At 41.2% G+C, this 22,060-nt stretch overlaps 1 protein-coding gene across 2 annotated transcripts in view; it reads left to right on the top strand.

Moving 5' to 3' along the window:
• The first annotated feature begins 701 nt into the window (after nucleotides 1–701).
• Nucleotides 702–22,060, top strand: part of LOC108574803 — a 23,047-nt gene continuing 1,688 nt past the window's right edge. The window contains exons 1-3 of one of the 2 annotated variants that reach the window (XM_017937447.1): nucleotides 702–947; nucleotides 14,743–14,872; nucleotides 17,559–17,657. In XM_017937447.1, the coding sequence (XP_017792936.1) occupies nucleotides 939–947; nucleotides 14,743–14,872; nucleotides 17,559–17,657 (238 nt within the window). In that variant the 5' untranslated portion in view covers nucleotides 702–938. Of the gene's footprint in view, nucleotides 948–1,294; nucleotides 1,364–14,742; nucleotides 14,873–17,558; nucleotides 17,658–22,060 lie in introns of those variants that run through there. The other variant, XM_017937446.1, reaches the window with a different exon arrangement.

Raw genomic sequence — 22,060 nt, 5'->3', positions numbered from 1 at the left:
AAAGACACACTCAGTCTAACTTAAATTTCTCCAAAAACTATCCAAAAGCACCTGTACCTCCTCCAAGCCAACCAACTATCACAAGACGACGCAAGCAGCCATTGCGCTTCTTCCAAAGAAAACAACCATCACTCAGCCTAACTTCCAAACCCCTAACCTAACCTAATTCCCGCTCAACTTTCCAAAAACACCTCTAACTCCTTCCAACCCACCCAGCTATCCCCACCAAAGACACCTCGTCCAAACAATCACTCATCTAAAACAGAAGAAAAAACCCACAGCTCGCTCTAAATTCATCCGAAAATCCATCCAAGTCAACCTCAATTTCCCTCCAACTGTAACCTCGACGTATCGCGAAACGGTGTAACGCAAGAAGCCATCGGGCACACGCAAGAGCTGAATGAAGAGACGTCGATTTCCCCGAAGCGATCGCCAACAGAACACCTGAGCGATCGGTCGCATGGTGTCCCCGCGGGGCAGGGGTCACCTTGACCATCGTCAAGGGCCCGTTTAGAGGGGCTCGGTGGTCCTGCGGGGTCCGACGGGATATTGTGGCCTCCAGCGGCGACATATAAGTCCCAGGAACAGCCCCCACTTCGCGTCAAACGGTCCCGGTACGGCAAGCGCGCGGCTCTCGTGTACACCTACGATCCACCTATTATCGCCATAGTTTACCTCGCTGCTCCACACCGTCACGCCGTTCCAAGCTAAATCTCCAACCGTTCGAGACACACATCTCCATCCTAGGAATCAACATTATCTCACCTCGAAGATCCATACCTAAACACGCTTCGACGTTCGATCAGCCAATTGGAGTCGAACGAGAAAACGCTGTCAAGCCTTGTACCGGTGCGTGCATGTGTGCGTGGGGCGGATATTTTCGAGGCTATCCAACCACCACTGTCACGTGACTGCTCGAGAGCAGCATTCAACGGACCATGAGGATCGTAAGTAATATCGAGAGTAGGGAAGGGAAGCGCGAGTACACGCGCGGAAGAGATCAGACGCGAAGTCGGAGAGAAGGGAAGAGTTTCCTTGGCTGGAGAGGGTTCGTGTGTCAGGATTAATTGGAGAGGGAGGCAGGTTGGGTACGGTGGTAGGGCAGAGACTTTCGCGGGACTAGATCGCGCGCTTTTATAGTGAACTAGCTCGGCGGTACGTTCGTTCGATCGATCATCGTCTCTGTCTTGTGGAACGACGGTGTTACGCGGGTTTGTGGTTGCTCCATTTCTCATACACCATCCTTCCCAACGTGATTGAGTCCTCTCTCGCGACTTTTCTTTTTACGGGAGGACGATGAGGTGTCTGGCTGGGTATCATCGTGCAAGGTAGTCGAAGGTGATCGAGGATGAGGCTGTTGCAAGTAAGAGAAATTATCGGCGTCGCCTACATCTCCCCGTGATATATGATAATTATCTCAGGGAGACTATCGTTTCTTCGTTAAAAGCAGTCGAAATGATACGAAACGTCGTCCCGTGGAACCTTTCACGTGCAGACTTTCTACGATTGTCCGCGTATTAAACTAAATTTTAATTCGACGCAAGTTTGTACCACGTTTTTTCGCGGTAAACGACGATAAGATCGGTCGTTGGAAAAGGGAGAGCGCGGTGATCCTCCTCGTGACCGCGTAAAACTGCGCGAGGTTCGCATATTCCGACTGGACTTTCTACATCCTAGTTTATGGAACCGTGGCTAGGCATCGCGAAAACACTCTTGCACCGACGTCGACATCTCTCGCCTATGCCTCGATTAGCGTTGTTCTCGTCTACCGTATCCCCCTTTAGGGTAATTAGTAATTAGAGATCGAGACGAATTCGTTGATCGTGGATGGTTAAATGAATTTATCAAAGGAACGAACTATCGCGATGGAGAACGGACGAATTTCCTCTTTGCTCTGATTCTGGTAGAATTGTACGTTTATGCATGAGCGTATCGGAATATTTACCGACCATGAGATAGACTGGAGAAGAGTTCCTCTTCGAGTCAACGATGCGTCGAAGAATTATTACTCATTGTCAGCGTGAAATCTATCACTGTCGAAAAATGTTGAATTGAATTGCATAGGATCGTTATAAATATTCCAACACTCGTGAACAACCTTCTATACTACATAAATAAGGAGAAAAATTGTTACGAAAATGTAATATCGCTGATGAATCCGTTCTGTTTCCCTCAGTTATTATAGCTTTCGTCACGTTACTCTTCGTAAAGAAAGTAATTGTTGGTCTCACACGAGTGGAATAAGAGTTAGGTCGGTTAATTAACCGAGGTTCTACTCTAAAAAGTGAATAGACGAGGTTGCAGTGTTTTAAACGGGTAGGGAGAGTGAATAGAAGGAAGTTGAACGGACCTGGAGGCGAGTAGCAGAGGAAATCCGTAAACTCGGCTAGGGTTCATTCACGAGATCGTAGCCGTTGGCGAGACAGGTCCACGTCCTTGCCCCAGGCTGTCGTAACGCGTCCGCTTGCCTCTGGTCGGCCATTGCGTAACCAGTGGCGACACGTCTCCCTCGAAGAGGATTATCAGCTGATCGATTATCATTTGTTTGGAACAGTCTTCTCGAGTTGATAGAAATTTTCAGGGAATGGTAAAATTGTTTATTTTGGAGGAAGGTGAGATTACGTTTAACCTTTTCTTTAGTTTAGGAAGCAATTTTGTTTGACTATTTTTGAGGAGAGAAATGAAGGATTTAACTTACCTTAAGTTGAGATTACGTTTAACCCTTTCTTCTGAGATTCTTTTTGTCAATGTTCTTTGTTTTAGCGAGCAATTTTGTTTGAGTAATTTTCAAGGAAGAAATGAAGAATTTGATAAAATATTTTTGAAAAATTTATCACACGAGAGAAGTACATCGCTTCGATGCTTCGATAGAGTTATTTAGCAAGCAGAGAATTAATTGTACATCGGTACTCAAATTTATAAATTTAGTCATTGAAGTTGAGATTACATTTCACCCTTTTTTCTACGATTCTTCTCACAAAATTTTCTATTTCAATAAGCAATTTTTAATTTGACTACTTTCCAAAGAAGTCGAGGATTTAACCCCTTCTTCTATGATTTTGTTCACAAAATTCTCTATTTCAGTGAGTAATTTAATTTGACCAGCTTCCAAAGAAGAAATGGAGGATTTAATTTGTTTTGTAATCTTTACTTAAAAAAATACAATTCTTTTGAAAAATTTCGACGTTTCACCATAATTACTTATCAAGCAGAGAGTGAATAACACATCAGAACTAAAATTATTAATTCGATCATTGAAATTGAGATCCCATTTAATCCTTTCTTCTATGATCTTTTTCACAATACTTTTTATTCCAATAAGCAATTTAATCTGACCAATTTCCAAAGAAGAAACGAAGAATTTCACTTATTTCGCAATCCCCGTCTAAGCAAACACAATTCTCCCAAAAAATTTCAATATTTCGCCCGAATTACTTATCCAGCACACGCTATATTATTTCATCAATACAGAAATTCTTTAATTCAACAATTTTCCTCAACTCCGCCGAACAGTCACTCAATTCAAGGTAGCAAGAAGAGAACTACACAAAAGAAATGCAGAATTGTATCAGAAGAATGGGCGTAATCCGTTCGAGGCAGGTGCGCCCGCGAATTCAAACTATCGCATTGTGCAACCAGCCTGTAAACGACTCCGTTTAATTTCTTCCATACACTTTTTACACCGTCGCCTAGCCTACCCGACGGAGTCACGCACGAAAAACGCCATTAACCGTCGTCTAAAACGAAAACTGCCTCTCTTGGTTCTGGTCACGCGATCGGGCTTCGATAGCCTCTTGCGAAATAGATTCGCCAGGTATATTAATCTCGCCGTACTAATCCACGTCTTTCCCCTCTGCACACATCCCGTGGAACAGGAACTTCTCGATAGAAATAATTACGCTTTCGATCTAGACGCGAACCGAACGCCTCGTTTGGTAATTATCCTCGAACATCGGTGCAAATCTATTAAACGGTAACCGCGAACGACGACACGAACTTGTTATGCAAAACGCATTAACGGACGCGTTTTGTAACGTGAAATCGAAGGGTTCCGGAGTACCAAGTAGCAGCAATTTCGGCCAACCGCGGCTTGCATTCATTAGAGAGCCACCGAGCGTGTTGAACGACTCGAAATCGGTTTCCCTCGATCGCGTTGGATCGGTTTGCCCTCTTACACCGTGCCGGTCATAGGTGTCCGTTCTCGCTTTCTAATCGCGGCGGCGAGTAATCGACAGCGACACTGTCGATTGGAAACACGTAAGAACGATTCTAAAAGGTAACCGACACGAACCCGGAGGAAACAGATTCGACGAAGTTTCGGTGTGTGATAGAAAAGATGGAGTATGTTGCAGGGACGATTTTTTGGCAGTTTGTAGAGGATCTAGCGCGTGAACGACACACTGAGATTAGGTTTCTTATCGAGGAGTTGCTCTAAGTGTCTTACGACAGATGCTGTTTTTGCGAGGAAATTCCGCGGTCTGGGTATTCGAGGCAGCATGGTTTTGCGACGTTTCTACGTGGCATTAATCTTCGTATTATTCGTGCAACCAAGTGCATCGATTTGAATAAAATGAATTAACGGGAAGAATGCAGGAGGCGAATGATTATGAGTAGAAGCGTTGGAAATGGTAGAAAAGAGAGGAATCGAAGGTATCGTTACGAAGTGTGACAAAAAAAGGTTCATAAATCATGTGTGAGACTTCGAAAGAAATATTGGACACGCTGACATTTGAGATTAATGGCGAACAAATCTCGCTAACCTTCTGCTTCCGAGCAATCTTTCTTCGTAGAGAATACAGTCAGATTTCGGGAGGTATTCTGTTATTCGATTATATCAGATTCGGTAATTTTAATTCTTTGCGATTTTATTCGAGGAGATAATTGATAAATTCAAATGAAGTTCGGGAAAGTCAGATTTCGAGGCATTTTGCTGCTCAATTATATCAGTTTCTGTAATTTTTAGTAGTTTCACCGATGTCAGAGTAGGATATCTAATAAGTCAGTGACCTCTGAAAAAATGAAATCTAGGAAAATCAGATTTCAAGGCATTCTGTTATTCAATCACGTCAGTTTGTGCAATTTTCAGTATTTTCACCGATGTCAGAATAGGATACCCAATAAATCAGCGATCTCCGAAAAAAATGAAATCCAGGAAAATCAAGTTTCGAGGAATTCTACAATTCAATTACATCGTAATTTTGATTATTCCCACTGTTATCAGAAATGAATGCCCAATAAATCAGCGACGGCTGATTTGTGAAAAATTGAAATCCGGAAAGCTCAGATTACGCTATTCAATTACACCAGTTCCCGAAATTTTGATTATTTCCACCGTTATCAGAAAGGGACAGCCGATAAATCAGCGATCCCCGAAAAATACTGAAATCCGCCGTTTGTACGTCAACGATTCGTCGGCCCGCATAAATCGTACTTAAGCGGCGGTGCACCGTGGCCGATTAGTCATACGGCTGAAAGGCCGCTTTCATCGTTGTTTTATCATTCTTTTGTTTTTCCTCATCGGCGAACTACGCTCGCCTGTAAATCACCGGGTTAGAACCGGGGAACCCTGTTTCGCGGAACTTTCGATGCCCGGGGGAGGATTGTTTTCGCTCTTTTAACGCTTTTCCATGGCAACACCGAAGCGTTACTTTTCACTCTACATTTCTACCCAACGCAACATTTTCTATTCTATTTTTCACTGCAAAAAAAAAAAGAGATTCTTAATTATTTAACCTTGCAATCATATTCCATCTATCTTCGTTCCTATTGAAACGATCGGAATGCTTCGAATTAACATTCTCCAGGTGAATAACGAGCGTGAAACCATTCTATATCTTCCCTGCAGGGCGAAAGCGACCTGGGTAACGGGATTGGAAAGGAGAGAAGAGCGACCTGTTCGCTGTTTCACGAGCATTTTTCCGAAAGTCCGGGTGAACGTTCGCCGATTTTCGTGTAGGAAACGTGTGTTCCGAGCCAATGGAGAAATGCTCCATTACGCTTTTCTCTCGTTTCCTATCGAACCGTGACCAGCATGTTCGCTAGCGTATCCCTTCTTACTCCCGACGAGAACTAGTTCGCCCCTTTCACGCGCTATCTCGGTTATCAGTGACGTAATAGCCAGTCGAGTAGCCAGTTTCGCGCCAGTCTCGAATGGATCTTCTCGTACGAAATCGAGATATCGCGTTAAAGATAGCTTTTAATATGCGAATACTTTCGAGTTGAACAGCTGCTGCTTCGATAGAGAGCGAGATAGCATCGGTATGGAAGGAAAGTTGGTATTACAAAGGAGATTATGTATTCACCAGAGGTTAAAACGTCGTTTAAAAGGATGGTTTATATTTTTTCCTTTTTTTCTCGGAATATTTATCGAGGAACGTTTTGAAAGGGTCGAACGAGTGCCTTGCCAGGAGTAATAGAAATTCAATAGTGACGTGCACAGCGTGTCCTACTTTCTAATTACGAAGATGCTCGTTCTCCGACACCTTTGGCCCCCATTTCGCGCAATAATTGGCCCACCGCCAAGAACGTAATCCGTAGTACACGGGAATATTGCACTAGCCGTGACACCGTCAGGATGAAATCGCGATCGGGGATGCTCTAGCTTTCACTCGATGATACAATTCTATAGGAGACCGTGAATAGAAATGACCCTATCTTGTAATCTCTCTTTAGCTTAGAATTCATCGCTTATCCAGGGAATGTTTCTGTGCCTCGTTGCATTCAGAATACACTTCAATTCCATTTTCCATATTTTTCTAATTATTCATATTTTGCGAAAAAAAGTCTGTTTCAAATTCTTCAAATAAATTTTTTTCAATTTTAGATCACATTTGAAATTCTTCAATCCCATTTTTCATACCTTTTAATTACGAAAATCTTCCGAAAGAGAAGTCTTTCTTTTTCAAATTCTCCAAATAGATTTTTAAGAATATTTCGATGCATCGTATTAAAAAAAAAAACACCTGTGAATTTTGAATTACATGTGAAAATCTTCAATCCTATTCTTTATATCTTTTAATTATTAAAATCTTCTGAAACAGAAGTCTGAAAATGGATTTTCAAGAATATTTAAATGCCTCGTTCTATTAAAACAAAAATCCTTTCTATTTTAGATTACATTTGAAATTCTTCAATCCCATTTTTCAGACTTTTTAATTACTAAAATCTTCCGAAATTTCCTACACAAATTTTTAAGAATATTTCTGTCTCGTATTAAAAAAAGAAAACCTTCCAAATTTAGATTACATTTGAAATTCTTCGATCCCAAAGCAAGTCTTTTTTCTTCAAATTCTTCGAAGGGATCTTAACTTCGCAAGCAATTAATTTAGAGCACACAAGTATTAGTATAAGAAGAATACTGTTCGTGGTCAAGAATATCATCGCACATCTGCTGCACAAACCACCGTCGATCTCCACAAGTTTCTTCCAAATAATCTAGATCCTTCTTGTCGAACAATGCCTCTTTGTGCCTCTTTCTCCCTCTCTCATTCTGCACTCGTGTATTCTTCAGATACCCTTTGGAACACAGTTACGCGGGCATTACGCGATTTTCTCTGCTGTTAAATTTATGCAGACTCCTCGGTGCTTTCCGTGTTCCAGCGACATATAGGAACAACACGAAAATTCCGTAACGCCGATACAAGTTTCTCCTCGTTCCGGTGGCGTCGTTTCGCTCCTAGAGAACGGGATTCCGTCGAATTTTCTGAACGGTCGACCTCGATTATCGCCTTCTCGTTGCACAATTCTCCCCCGCGCGGTCACCTTTCCGAAAGAGTTCACGTTCCACAGGAAACCAGTCTACGATATTTCCTACCCGTTTCGAATCCACGAACCTCCGATGACGAATTTTCTATTGTAACAACAACAAACCGCGTATGTCGCCATTCCACCTTCCGAGCCAATTTATTACACTTTCCAACATTTTGCGCAAGCACCGCTGCATACATTTTTCAACCATGGAAAATTCTCTTGTCATTCTCTAGACTTAGAAATTTTTCGAATTTTTTCTACAGTAAAATTTCACGCCGTCTTCAAATCGAAAGTGTAACTTGTACGAAAATTAAAGTTTTAACCAGTCCTGTGCTAAACGTGCGTCGTATCGTCGCTGATAGAGAAATTACACAGCTGCTTCGTAAATTCGGGTTGCGACACTCGGATTAGAAAATTTGTGAAAACCAGGAACGTTCAGGTGAATCGATTCACCTCGGTTCGCCGTTCGTTTTAATTGAATTTCAAAGAGCGTCTGACGTGGAAAAATCGATCTGCCCTCGGAAACACGGCTAGCCAGCTGAAAATCCAGGGAAAAAAATGTGCATTTTTGTCCAGTAATTAAGAAACACCGAGAGAGTACCTGGAAAAAAATGGTTTTTACGCGAGAGTAACGACTGTGGGGTTAGATTGCAAGTGGAGAGGCATAGAAGTAAAAGCGAGAAGATAACGCGGTGCACTATGTGGGCGTGTTGTAACAAAGGCGACCTGAAGCGTGTGCGTGTGACTTTATGCGCATTCCAGGTCTCTCCGGCGACAATGGATCCAGGTGCAAATCAGTCGTTTGACCCATTGTCGCGGAACAAATGTCAGTTTATCCGCTGTATAAATAAACAGACCGATGTCCATTGTTAAAATGATAATTAAAAAAAATTAGAGAAAAAGTTGAAAGATTTATTCGTAACTCGAGTATCCTACAGAGACTTGCAAACTTGGGAATGCGAAAGAATGTAAGAAAAAGTTTTGTTTAAAAAACAGATCGATATCCACTGTTAAATTGATAATTAAAAAAAATTAGAGAAAAAGTTGAAAGATTTATTCGTAACTCGAGTATCCTACAGAGACTTTTAAACTTTGAAAGAATGTAAGAAAAATTTGCTCGAGTATTTATTAACAATTAATCTCAAGCAAAGTTTTCTTGCATTACTAATTTTACAAGTCTCCGCGGAATACTCGATGCGCGATTAAATCAGTCAATTTTGTTTTTCAATTAGCAATTTAACAAAGAACAGTGGATCGTTCATTCCTGCAGCCGGACAACTTGCAAAATTTGAATAGTCCAAATAGCTAGCTTCTCGAAGAAGATTGCTAAAAGCGATCGCATTCCACCTGTGCACCATTTAATAGCTCAGAAAAACCGAGCAATTACAGTCAGTTGTTGCGAGAGAAAAAAGAGAGAGAGATTTCGTTGCACTTGTTCGGAAGGGAAACAAAATCTGCTTCATACCGCGAATACTATGGGCGATTCAACGACACGCCTAATTTACCTAACGTTTAATGAGTCAATTTCGCGAGAGTGTTTCCCGAACCGATCGTTCCAACGATCCTCTCTTCGCTAGAGCCGTCAACGAAACGAGCTGAAACGAGTAATTGGTTCCCCGTGTTCACGGTGAAACGATACCGAACAGACTTTCGTCTTTCGTGGTTTCTTCGTTGCGCAACGGAAGCATCCGTTCTCCGCAGACGCGGCTGGAATCGCGTCCTCGCCGAACGATACGGAAGAAACGGAAGCGGGAAACGAGTCGCGTGGTTTCTTTCAACGTTAAACGAGGAAACACTCGAATAGTCAGAGTGTTCAGAATGGAACGTTTGCTCTGTAGAGATGAATCTCGTTTGCATCGAGCGGAGAAACTCGAAACGATTCCGAGGAGATCGTTGTTTCGGCTAGGAACCACGTTTCACCGTGAATTCGACATCAATCGCGATTAACACTGGGTTTACGGGACGCGCCATTTTGACGCATTTCGAATTTCACTAGGAAAATTATAGAAATCGATTACATTTCTCTCCTACCACTTATGCTTGTTATAAATTTTATACAAATATATATTGTTCGTATTATCATTCATTTGTAAGTTGATAGTGTATAATATGTTGCTTTTCAATAAAATAAGTTGCTTTTTAAAGAAAATATGCGGTTTCGTTCACGCGTCAATTTGACAAGTGTCCGTAGAGATAGGTATGTAAGAAATGTCCGTAAACCTGGTGTTAAAGAGACGTGAAATTGTTGGCAATAATTTCTCCACGTTGTTAAGTCACTTCGTTCGGTGAAATTGTAATTTCTAAGTGATTCGAGCGATGCACAGGCTGATGTCAGTCACAGTCATCTGATCAGACGCATAAATTAGCGCGTCGATCGTTATCGGGGAACATAAGCGTTATGTCGGTTTCGTGATGGCTCAGTTAAATCCTACATCGATGCTTCTCCGTCGAATAACACCAAGAAGAAATGGTGTTCGCCACTTTCAACGTTGGCGAATGTCGAAAGGTATGCATCAGGCGAAACTTAAGAGTCCGCGGGCGGTTTGTAGTGGATTCAGAGAAGGAGGAATAATGAAATAGCACCGGCACGGTGTTTCATTGATTATCGAGCAGAAAGGAGGTTGGAATTGTTCTTGGAATTGTTCTTGGTTCGATTAAAGTACCATTGTACAGTTCAGAGAGGTGTAATGTAATGGTAGAAACGTAGATCGAAAGATACAGCAGAAAAATAGAGTACTTTGTTGTAATAGGACTTTTGGTGTACGTAGAGTGAGTTCGCTTCTCGATCTTCCAAGTCAAGCTTCACTCGTCGCGACCTGGAGAAGGATGGGTGACCGCTATTTTTCGCAACTTCCCTTATTTATCGGTTCGATCTGAAATTCTTCTGTAATTTCTCGCTTCCTTGAGACTTTCGGTTCACTCAATGAATAGTGTTTCAGTCTCTCTCCTTCCTTCTTCCTCCACTATTATTCCCCCCTCACATTGACTGAAATTCCTCGGTGTTTCTGTATAGAAGTCGATTCTCTTAAGTTCGTGGCTTCTTGTAAAAGAATGAATTAATAGAAAAATTGAAGCGATTAAAAAATACAAGGATCTCAGGAATTGGTTCTTCTTCGTTAAACTTCATAAAAAAAAAATAGCGAAAAAAGAAATTGTCGAATTCCTTACTTCAATTATTCAAATCAGTCGATGTTGTAACTTCGCGATACGCAACTTTCCCGAGTTTTCCAATAATTTCATCGTACAAAATCAGCAATTGTAAGAAGCAATTTAGGGCAAGAAGTATAGCTTTCTGCATTTGAAATTCAAATTCACTTGAAAAATTCCTTAAACGGTCTCGACCAAAAAATACACCCTCCCACTGGCGTGTCGTGTACGGTCGGTTGCATGGTATTATACACCAGGTTCTCCACCTCTACGGTGTGTTTTCACGCATCAGTTATGCACACTTTCCCTCGGAAAACTAGCAATACAACAACCCCTCCAAGTTGTGTGTTGATTGAGCAAAGTCCATTAATCACAACACACGCGGGAAAACGCAGCAGGCGTGTTTCTCCGCTTTTCTCTCGCGCGTTTTCGTGCACCGCTTCACCCCGACAAATTCTGCGCAACATGTTTACCAGAAATAATTTCGTAACGACGGCATAAATTGCTCCGAGTATCAAGTCTTGGGTGGCTACGTGCGGTTCTCCTCGTGATCATCGACGCGCGCGTTGGCTTAGATATCACAGCGGCGTGATCTGCCGTCACGGTACACGCACATGTGTGCCGTGGTTTGTGGGCGACCTCGTGCCTCCGTGTGTACCCACAATCGAACACGCGCGCTCGTCCAACTACGCTACTCCTCCTTTTCCAAAGGAATCGCTCTCCGGTGGAATTGCTCGTTTTTCCACGTTTCAGGAATTCCTCCAATGCCGTTCGCGCGTCTGATCTTGAATACAAAGCGGCTTAATTGAAATTTATTCAGGAATTTCATCTCGTAACAGGGATGAAATTATCCTTCGAGAATTACGTGTTCGATTTTACAAGCGAAACTGAGTAATTGATCGAACGGTCCCGATCGATAATCGAACACGTCCTTGCGTTCTCGATCTGTGCTACCTCGACCTTGCTTTCCCACCCAATAAACTACCTCCAAAGAAACTCGTTGCAACGATACGTACTTCCAGGTTTCTCGACATTTTTCAACAAATTTCCATAGGGAAAAATTCGAAACAACAAAAATTCGACCGTGCTTGGGAAACGGCCGCTTCCTAGGTAGGAACTTTTTCTTTTCCAGGCGAAAAAACAGGTTTCAAGGAAAATAGCGATAGTATCGCGAGAAACTATCCAGCTTTCAATTCAGACAGAAATTACACTGTCGTGAATTTATTCGTCCAGACCGGGATCTCTAATTAGACCCGGTGCCAATCAACGGTCGATCTCACCAAGGCGTATCATTAATCTGTCTTTCAGTTTCTCTTCGATCAACCTTATTCCAAGTTGTGACAACCGTACACCCGGTCTGACATAACTTCATCCCGACCGTGTGTTAACAGCGAAAAAACATTCCAACGATTACGTTAGACCGCAGATTCGAATCTTTCACATCTTCGGAATGTCTCGTGGAATTATCTCCACGAATAGTAATTCAATCCGCAGGATTATTATCCCCGTGCTCTACAATTATTCTTCAATTATACCGTTTTCTCGTGCAACAATTAATCGCCTTGACATTGTGTCAAGCTCAAGAAAGAAATCGCGCTGCAGTGACGTGTCTGCTTGCTCACCTTGCTTTCGATATATATACACACAACGTAGCCGATAGACGAAAGAACACAATCGTGCACGCTCGTTTAAACAATCAGCATGATCTGAACGCGCAATTATCCGCCGACTAGAGTTCCCAGAGTCTGTAACGTCGATGGAATCCACCGATCAGCGTGGCTCATAAAGACTCGTAACGATTTCATCAGGTTTTACGCAACAGAAGGCTCGATGAAGAGAAGAAAAAAAAAAATCGAAAAGAAGACGATATTCTGCGATACGAATCACCTTTCTCCTACGTCTCGAAAAGCTTCACAATTCGACGATTTTCACGTTTACCAGATTGTGCGTTCGCTTCGTAACGATGGCTCGCCAATTGATAACTCGTCACGATAATATTTATCGTTCTCTCTGGTAACTAGAATCTAGAACCTGTTGCAGCAACCGTGTAATTCTGTCGAAAGAGCAATTAACTGGTCGTCTACGTTATCCAGTAGAAGAAAACGGAAGCTAAGTAGAGTTTCAATTAAAAACAAAAATTCTATAAACTTGGTGTGCAATTTATTTGGTTAAAACAGAACGACTTTGTGAAATCTAGCAAAGGAAGAGTTATCTATGTAATAGGTAAATTGTTTAAAAATGAAGTCTTAACCCTTTGCACTCGAAGGTCTTTTCACTATAGCCCAACCTTTTTTAAAGTGCTGAACCCTGTTGTGAGTAACATTCTTCGGCGGAACACTTACCTAAGTCGGTAAGTTAAATATGTTTCCGCATCTCGTCAAATTTTCAAATGGTTTTCTCATTTGTAAATAAGTAAATCTGAAGCATCTTTCACGCACAAACGGTAACTTTACGTACGATAATGATAGCGATACCTTGCAATTTATGGAACACCGCTATGGCCTATTACCTTCAAAATTGATATTTAGTATTTGCCCCAAAAAAGAATGAAATTTTTTAAAACCAACGTAGAAATAAATCATACCATATGTATATTGACAAATACATTTTAATTATAATACGCTTCTATTTTATTTATTTTAGTTATTTACCAAATAGTAAGAAATAACGTCGCTTCTCAGTAGCCGCTCGAGTGCAGAGGGTTGAAAGAAACTTCACTCGGTAAATTAAAAATGAAGTCTTAAAAGGAACTTTACTCGGTAAAATGCGTTCGTATCGCGATTTACTTTCGCGGTACGCCATACATCTTTTCACGGTTAATTTACCAGGCAACACTTCAGTCAGAAGTTCCACTTTGAAATAGAAAATGGAAATGAAGTGCTGTAACTCTCGATAGGATAGAAACGTCAAGCGTAAAGGCTTCTAAACGATCGGTTCGGGTGCTGATTTTATTCTCCTATTGGCCCATAAATTCTGCCTCATTGTTAACCGACGAATGCTCGTAAAAATTGTCGCATGGAATGAATAGAAGTGTATATACGACTCTCCGTCTCGATCGTCAATCATCCGATCGAGGTTACCGGCGTTTTCAGGCACGCCTAACGAAGCGATCTCGTTGATCGTTTTTCGTTACCGTATCGCGACAGTCTCAGGTTTCCGGTTTTCTGGAGCACAGGAACGCAAGTCACGTTCCTTCAGAGACGATTAACCCTTTCGCTACGGCAGATTTGAACGCGTAACGTGGAAATTTTTAACCTCGACTGCGAAATTTCTTATTTTCGCCGTATCGCTTTAAAATTTCGTTTATTGACTCAAGGTGGAAGCGCGTGAACCGTGAAATTAAGTACTAAATTAAGGTGGAAGTGCAGCAAAAGGGTTCGACGTTTAAGATCGAATGAAAAAGGTTCGAGGGTTTCGATTCTTTCGAAAGGCGGTTTTCTTGCACGTGGAATATTGAGAAACGGGTGAAAGCAGCACCAAGGATGCGTAATAATTCGTCTGTGATCCTTGATGCGTTAATTCACCTGTCGAACGTAATTTTAAGCGATTTTAGAGAGGTTTAATAGAGGATTGTGCAAAGTGGTCTGTAGAATTAATAGGCAATATTTCATATTTGTACGGTTTGAGCAGCCTTTTTCTAGATTAGTCAATTAACACATTTCTGACGATATACTGTGAAATTGATCGAAACTGAAAAATGATAAATTCAAGTAAAGAATTTCTAATACTTCGTTCAACATTAGAGCTGTAAATTATGCCAATTAGCGTATTCCGCCAGCAGCGGTTGAAAAACGACCGATGTGTTAAAATATGTAATTTAACATAAAAAAAAACTGTTCGTTTCAGATAATTCTGGTGACCTTAGTGTTAACAATCCTGACAGTGGCTTCGTCCCAGGACTACAATCAGCTGTTCGCAGGATTCGGTCCATACCTGAGGCCATCCACTGTCATGAGAGATCCGCGATCGAACAGAGGTGAGTCGCATCGATCTCGGTTTATCGTTACAACCCTCTGTTATCTCCTCCTCGATCAGCTCACAATAGCTCAGCTTGAATTCGAATTCGACACTCGAAATCCACTGTATGATCGTTCTCCGCAAACGAGAACTCGCGAAATTCGCGGGCTAATTAAATTTCCTCCTGTATTCCCATCGAGACACGACGTGACTGCTAAACGAGCCCATTATCCACGAATTCCGCGATGGCGAAATCGAGAAATTACGATCCCAAGCCTCGTCAGGGATAATCTGATCGATATTGAGCGCACTTCCAAGGATACGTCTACCGGAACAGGTTTACGGATGCTTGATTAGGCTACCGACGGTATAAGTGATTAATATAATGCGTACGGGAAAAGGAAAGTGCCTGTAAATATTCCTGATCGATACCAACTAAGCTATAAATACACCTGGCCAACTGTTTCAGTTACTTTAAAAGGAACTCCATAAATTTTAGAAACTTCTGTTGAATTGGAACTTTGCTTTTTTCTCCCTCTCTGAATTTAATCGCCGATAGAGGAGAGCAGAGACTTCGTTTATCGGGATAACGAGATTGTTTATTAGCTCGACTAAGGTCAGATCAATGCCGATCTGACATTTATCACGTGTCACAAGCGCGGATCGATACACGTGTTACCAGGATACGCGATCCTTGCGATCGAGTGGAACGCGTTTACGCGAGGAATGGGTGCCAAGTTCAGACTCACCTACGGTGAATAAACGTTGGGAAAGTGGCTTGGCTGGGGTTGTGTTGGAACTGGATGTTAGATAACGTATTTCCCTATTTAAAACAGAATCGGCATTTACGTTTCGTTTACGAGTGTAGTTTTCATATTTATAATACGGCTGAGAGCTACGTTTGCGAGATCAATGGTTCGATTCGATCGGGCAGTTAGGCTTTCTTAATTAACCGGAACAATTGATCGGCAGTTCGCTACTGTGAATCGTTTCGTTTCGTAATGGTCTACGGTTGATCAATAAGAATCGCCCGGGAGTGTGTATATTTGTAGAATCTGATATCCTGCGGAGACATCGATTAATTATGGCCTGCGGTTCGAAATGACTTCCTGGAGTGAAGAAATTTCCATTGGATTTCCTTGAGAATGCGCCGAGAAAATTGCCGAGCTTGTGAATAATCAAATCTACGGAATAATTTATTAGAACTACAAGTCTGAAGTTGACACTTCGTAAATTCTTTTAGCTTCGCTGTTCTTTTTTTTTTTTTAAAGAGGTCGCAAAAAGTGTAAATCTCTCGAGACATCGCGAAACGTGTGATTCACTTCTCTGTCCTATATATCGAGCAATCGAAGAAAACTGAATCCCCGAAGAAACGAAACCAAGCGTCGAACTAAAGCGAAAGCGAACGACCGTGAAGGCCAGACCGCGGATTGCGTAAATAATTTCGTAATCCCGGAACGATTCGCCGATCTTCGATCTACTAACTCGCGTTCGATAAGAATCACGATGTTTTATCACGATCTGGACAGGTCATTGAGGTTGCTAGAAACGGAGAAACGTGTAATTTTATTGATACATTACCTGTCCAGGGAATAGAGCGACTGCATAATCGCCAACTGTGGACTTAACGAGCTCCCTCTTGGTAACGCGGTGTATGATTTTTCTAATGCAAAACACTCTCGTGGGAATAGGGAAGGAGTGGGTTCTGATTGGAATTCCTGTGGAATTGGGTCGATGGACATGGAAAATGCAGGATGACGAAAGGGTTTAATGGTCGGTTTGATGAATGACGTGTAAGGTTTCGCGCGGCAGGCGACTCACGGCTTGCCTAAGGAGTACGGTTACAAATTTATCCTTTCCAAGTAATATTAAAAGCAACGTGAATTATGCTGCACTTATGGTAATTTCAAATTTCAAAGTGATGTACGATCATTTCAGCAATTTAAACATTCACGTCGCGAGATTTTCTAAACTGCTCTTGCGGTAACTTCAGATCTTCAGGTTGATCTTAATCTACTCTAAATTAATTTCTGAGATTTGCTTGTTAAGATGAATATTCACGAGTAACTTCTAACAATCTCTGTTATTCACTTTTTACAAATTCAGGAGAGAATCGTCGCAAAATTATTTTTCCCTACTCTAAAGTCTATTCTGAATTAATTTCTGAAAAATGAATATTCACAAGTAACTTCTAACAATCCCTATTCTTCAATTTTTATAAATTTCCAAGAGAATCGTCACAGAGGAATTTTGCCCTACTCTAAATTAATTTCTAAAATTTACTTCTGAAAATGATCATTCACAAGTAACCTCTAACAATCTCTATTCTTCAATTATCACAAATTCGCGAGAGAATCGTCGCAAAATTATTTTTCCCTGATCTAAAGTCTAGTTTGCATTAATTTTTGAAAATGAATATTCACAAGTAACCTCTAACCATCTCTATTCATTAATTTCCACAAATTTCAAAGAGAATCGTCGCAAAATAATTTTGTCCAACTCTAAATTAATTTCTAAAATTGACTTCTTGAGATGAATATTCACGAGTAACTTCTAACCATCTCTATTCTTCAACTTCCACAAATTCGCGAGAGAGTCGTCACAGAATAATTTTGCCCTATTCTAAATTTTCACAAATTCACGAGAAAATCGTGAGAGAATAATTCTTAAAAGTGCTTTAAAAAATACTCTAATTTCTCATCCAGGTCCAGTGTTGTTCCCTCCGGGTCCTCCGCCGAACAGCGCGGACAGCAGCGGAGTGATAGTGGGCGCGAGCGGATACGGATTCGTGCCACCCAACCAAGGTAAATCGTCGATCGGATTCTAAGGTGGAAAAAAGAGAACGCTTCCGTGAAGCTGGAAGCAGAGAAAGGAACACACCGATTCCTGCTCCATAAACTCACATCTCCACCAAAGACCCACCGCGCGGACCAGTAATTATTTCTTGGGGGTGACACTAACCCCGAGCACTTGTCGCCGTCCCTGTGCACCTAACTTGTGAATAAAACACTATTTATTTGTTGTCACTCACGTCCATTCACCCAGCCCCTATATCCCCTATCGTTTACTCGAACGCGTTTCTTTTTTTTTCAATTTTTATTTTCTGCACGAAGATCTCCTTTACGAATTATGATATCTGAGGAGGATATTCATAGTTCGTCAGGTTTCATTCGCTGTGTCGCTCATTGGTTTCGATATTCATGGAACTGTAGCAGAGTGAGTCATGTAAAAGATTTAACTTGTTAACTAAGTTCACCTCTCAAACAGAAATTGAATTATTCTAGTTCGTAATTAAAAACGAGTATGAATTATGGCTAAACGTGAATGCGATGCACTTCGCGTTCAACGCTAGAAAGACTGCCCGGGTCAAAGTGACTCATTAGCAACTTTCCAAAAGTGAATTTTTATGTAACTAACACGTGATTAACAAATTAGATTCGTATCGATACAAAGGGAAATATAAATACAGAGAACAAAGTCGGAAAGTTACAAACATTCACTTCTTTGGAAAGTTGCTAATAGGTCATTTTTACCTAACTGGTTATTTTAGCGTTGATACAAGCATAACAGCGCAATTAAGAACGAGTAATCGCTCGATAAGCATACTATTGGTGAATCGGTAACGAGTTAACTCGTCTTCCTCGTTTAACAGATTAACATTGTAAAATAGTCAATTTTCCACCAACAATATTTCATTCTCACCTACAACTTTAAGAAACCTCGTTTCCTAATGTTCTCAGATATAACGAAACATCGTTCAATTTTACACTACTATTTCTTCACAAATTTTCCTAGAAACCTCTTCAGCAATCTTACATATTCAGCGCAAATTCGTGCGGTTGAGAGTGCGTTAAGTGAAATAACGTGTAAAACGGACGATGATACAACTTGCGCAAGAAATGACTCGCTCTACTATTACTGCATCGATGCAGTAATCTGTTTAACAAGACCATTCATTCCCTCACCGTGGAATAACGAATGAAATCACGACCAACCCCCGTCAATTATCCATTTAACACCGATCATCGTCCCGAAGAGATGACTCGAAGAGAGATCCGAGAATCGATCGAAGGCTGCGCCGGCTAGATCCTTGGGTCGGTTCCGTGAAAGTCCAACCGTCCTGTTCGTGATCGTGAACTCCTCGAGGACGAAAGCTCCTCCTCCTCCTCCCCGACCTCCGTCAAATGTCAACCTCTGCGTCACAACACGGAAGATCGGTAACATTCAAACGATCGTCTAACCTTCGAGAAACCTTCTTCTCCTCCCACGTGAAATCCTAAAACTCCGCACAACGAAGAATTTCGACGCTTCTTCGTACGTTAACTTTCCTTACCAGCTAAACTCTTGATAATTGGCAGATTACACGACACTTGTGTTGTACAAAAGTTTCACTAACATCTTGTAAATAAAGTGTAGAAAAAAATAGAAACCAAAGAGTTACAGGTAAGTTACCTGTATTTCCTTTTAACATCTGCCATTTTTCTAGTTCCAAGTGAGAAAGAAAAATAGCCAGTTAGCTGCGAAAAAGAGCAAACAAACCACCCTCGAAAAATCCTGCAAGCTTCGGCACGGTAATATTTTCGAGGAAAATACCGGTTCGATTTACCACATAAATCACATCGAGCGGTAATCCTCGCGCGAATGGAAGCTCGAGGGGGTTTCCTCTTCCGGGATTACGTCTCAGGGATTTTCCTCCCTCCGCTGGAAGTTACACCGATGAATAAAAATTCCCTCTCGTCCTTCGTTAACGACAAATCCTGGGCTAGCGATCGTTCGATTCGGTTTTTTTTTTTTTGTTTCGCTGTTCGAACGAGGGAAAGGAAGGGAATACCGGTTTCACCCGAAGAAGAGTCAGCCTTGGTATCAACTTAGAGAGCTGCGAGACGGGGGTACCAGTGAAAGTGATTTCGTCGGCCTCGTGACTTAAACTCGTTTACGCGTAACCTCGGCTGAACCACTTCGCGAGGTGTAACAGGTGTTACGAGGTCAGCCGAGTGGACGACAAGGTCGAGCACCTTTTCGTCGCACCATGGAAATTCGAGAGATCAATGATCCTTGCTTGTTGGTTCGCGGTCAAGTTCGTGACTTTTTGGCGAAATTTGGAATTTTGGTAGGAAGGACGCTGGGAAGAGATGGGGAATGTTTGTTGGTTTGGGGTTGGAAAGGGGATTCTGGAGAAGATTTGCTGTGGAAACATGAGTTTAATAGCTTTTTCAGAATTTCGAATATCGAAGTCGTGGATAGAAAACCTTCATTGAAGATTTTATTCAAGTGAATCGAATTGGAGATTTTTTTTCGTTAGAATTCTGAAGCTGAGGGAGAGTTGTGTCTCTTCTGGGACCAGAGTTCTCAATTTTCTTCCAGATAGGAAGAATTTTTCTTTGAAAATTCATAGAAAAAGAATTCAATTTGCGAAGATTTTTTTCGAAAAGAATTCGCGATTTTTTTGGGTAAAAATTCTGAAGCTGTGAAGGAGAATATGTTTCTTTTGGAAATAGAATTCTAAATTTTCTTCCAGATAGGAAGAATTTTTCTTTGAAAATTCATAGAAAAAGGATTCAATTTGTGAAGATTTTTTTATGATTTTTCGTATATTAGATTTCTTTTATTCAACTGAATGGAATTAGAGATTTTTTTGGGTTAAAATTCTGAAGTTGCAAGGGAGAATTAGGGAGAATACTGAAGTTTTAAATCTTCTTCCAAAAAATAAGAATTTTTCTTTGAAAATTCGTCGAACGAGAATTCAATTTAGATTTTTCAATAATCGAGCATAATCCCGAAAGATTTTACGACTCGCGTAACGAGAGAAGGTGAAGAGTACACGATTTATAACGATTAGCATCCGCGATTATCTTTGATCGTTCGGCTAACGAGAGTTACAATGTAATTTGCAATAATCGCAACGAGCTGTTATTTAATCTCCTCTGAATTTCTAACGCGCATAATTTCGCAAGCATGCGGTTGAAGCGAGGCTTCGACACTTCTCCCAAGTGTCTGTAATACACACACGCCATAATCACCACTAATAATAGTTAATTAAATTACCGATTTGCTACCGCTTTTCTCGTTCCACTAAAATCACAGCAAACATTTGCATCGTTAAGACGGAATTACTGAAAAGAACGATGTGGTAACTTCCTTTCAACCATAAAATATCCCTACAGACAAGTATAATTCAACAATCGCAAAACATCATGAAATTCCTAAAAAAAATTCTCAAAAAAAAACACGTCGAAACTTAATAGCACGAGGAAGAAGCGATCAAAGCAGAGATAAATCACTGTTCAAACACAGATACCGTCGGTTATGAGCTTAACCCGTCTGTATCTTTCTCCTTACACCAATTAGAACGCATAAACGCTCAGTGAGAAACGTAAATCTGCGTTGATTACAATCCTGACGTTTTTTAAAACAGGGAAACCCGTTAAAAGTCCAAAAGCACCCACGTTCTATCGAGATAACCAGAGACAGAGAGATTAACTTCGAGAAGATAACCCGGCGAAAATATAATTTAATTCAACAAGGTTGAAACAAGCCCAGAGTGGCTCGTTTTCGTTTATGCCTCGAACGAAAGAGGCTCGTTAATATCGAGATGTTGTCTGCACGTTATTTCCCGCTGTTCTAACGAGGCAACTGGCTTCCGAAGGTATTTAACGGCTGACGATATCGAATAATCACGCGGAAGGGGTGTAATTGTAGGGTGGAAGTCAGGGACAAATTCTTGAGAACGGAGAAGTTTCGTGGGGCCACGGTATAGGCGTTAATGATATAGTTCGGTGGATGAACGTCTGGTAAAAGTTCGATCGAGGCTCCTGTCCAACTTCTATAATGGAGAATTGATCGTGTTGCTTGGAAGGGAGTGAGAAACGGGACTGGTAACTCGTGAAGATTGTTACGCTTGAACCATGAATTATTTCTCCGTCTCTTGCAGGTCTTTTTCGTCTCGCGAAATTTTGGACGTAGAAAATCCTACGAACATTCTTCCAGAAATTGACCTTGTGCTCAGGAAATTTAATTTCTCCGCCTATCTTTCGAAATTCATTTGAGTGTTAGTAAAAAAATCCGAGGAAAATTCTTGGAAAAATCTATCTCCTGCATTGAAAATTAAATAACATTTTTACCTGATTTCTCCTTCTATCTATCCTTCAAGATTCTCCTTCTCACAAAATTTTCACGAGTTTTAAAATTCCGCAAAAATGCTTTCAAA

The sequence above is a fragment of the Habropoda laboriosa genome, unplaced genomic scaffold, assembly GCF_001263275.1.
Source record: "Habropoda laboriosa isolate 0110345459 unplaced genomic scaffold, ASM126327v1 scaffold257, whole genome shotgun sequence".
NCBI classification, from domain to species: domain Eukaryota; kingdom Metazoa; phylum Arthropoda; class Insecta; order Hymenoptera; family Apidae; genus Habropoda; species Habropoda laboriosa.
Note: the sequence above shows the minus strand (reverse complement) of the source record. Positions and strands in the feature narration are given on the sequence as shown.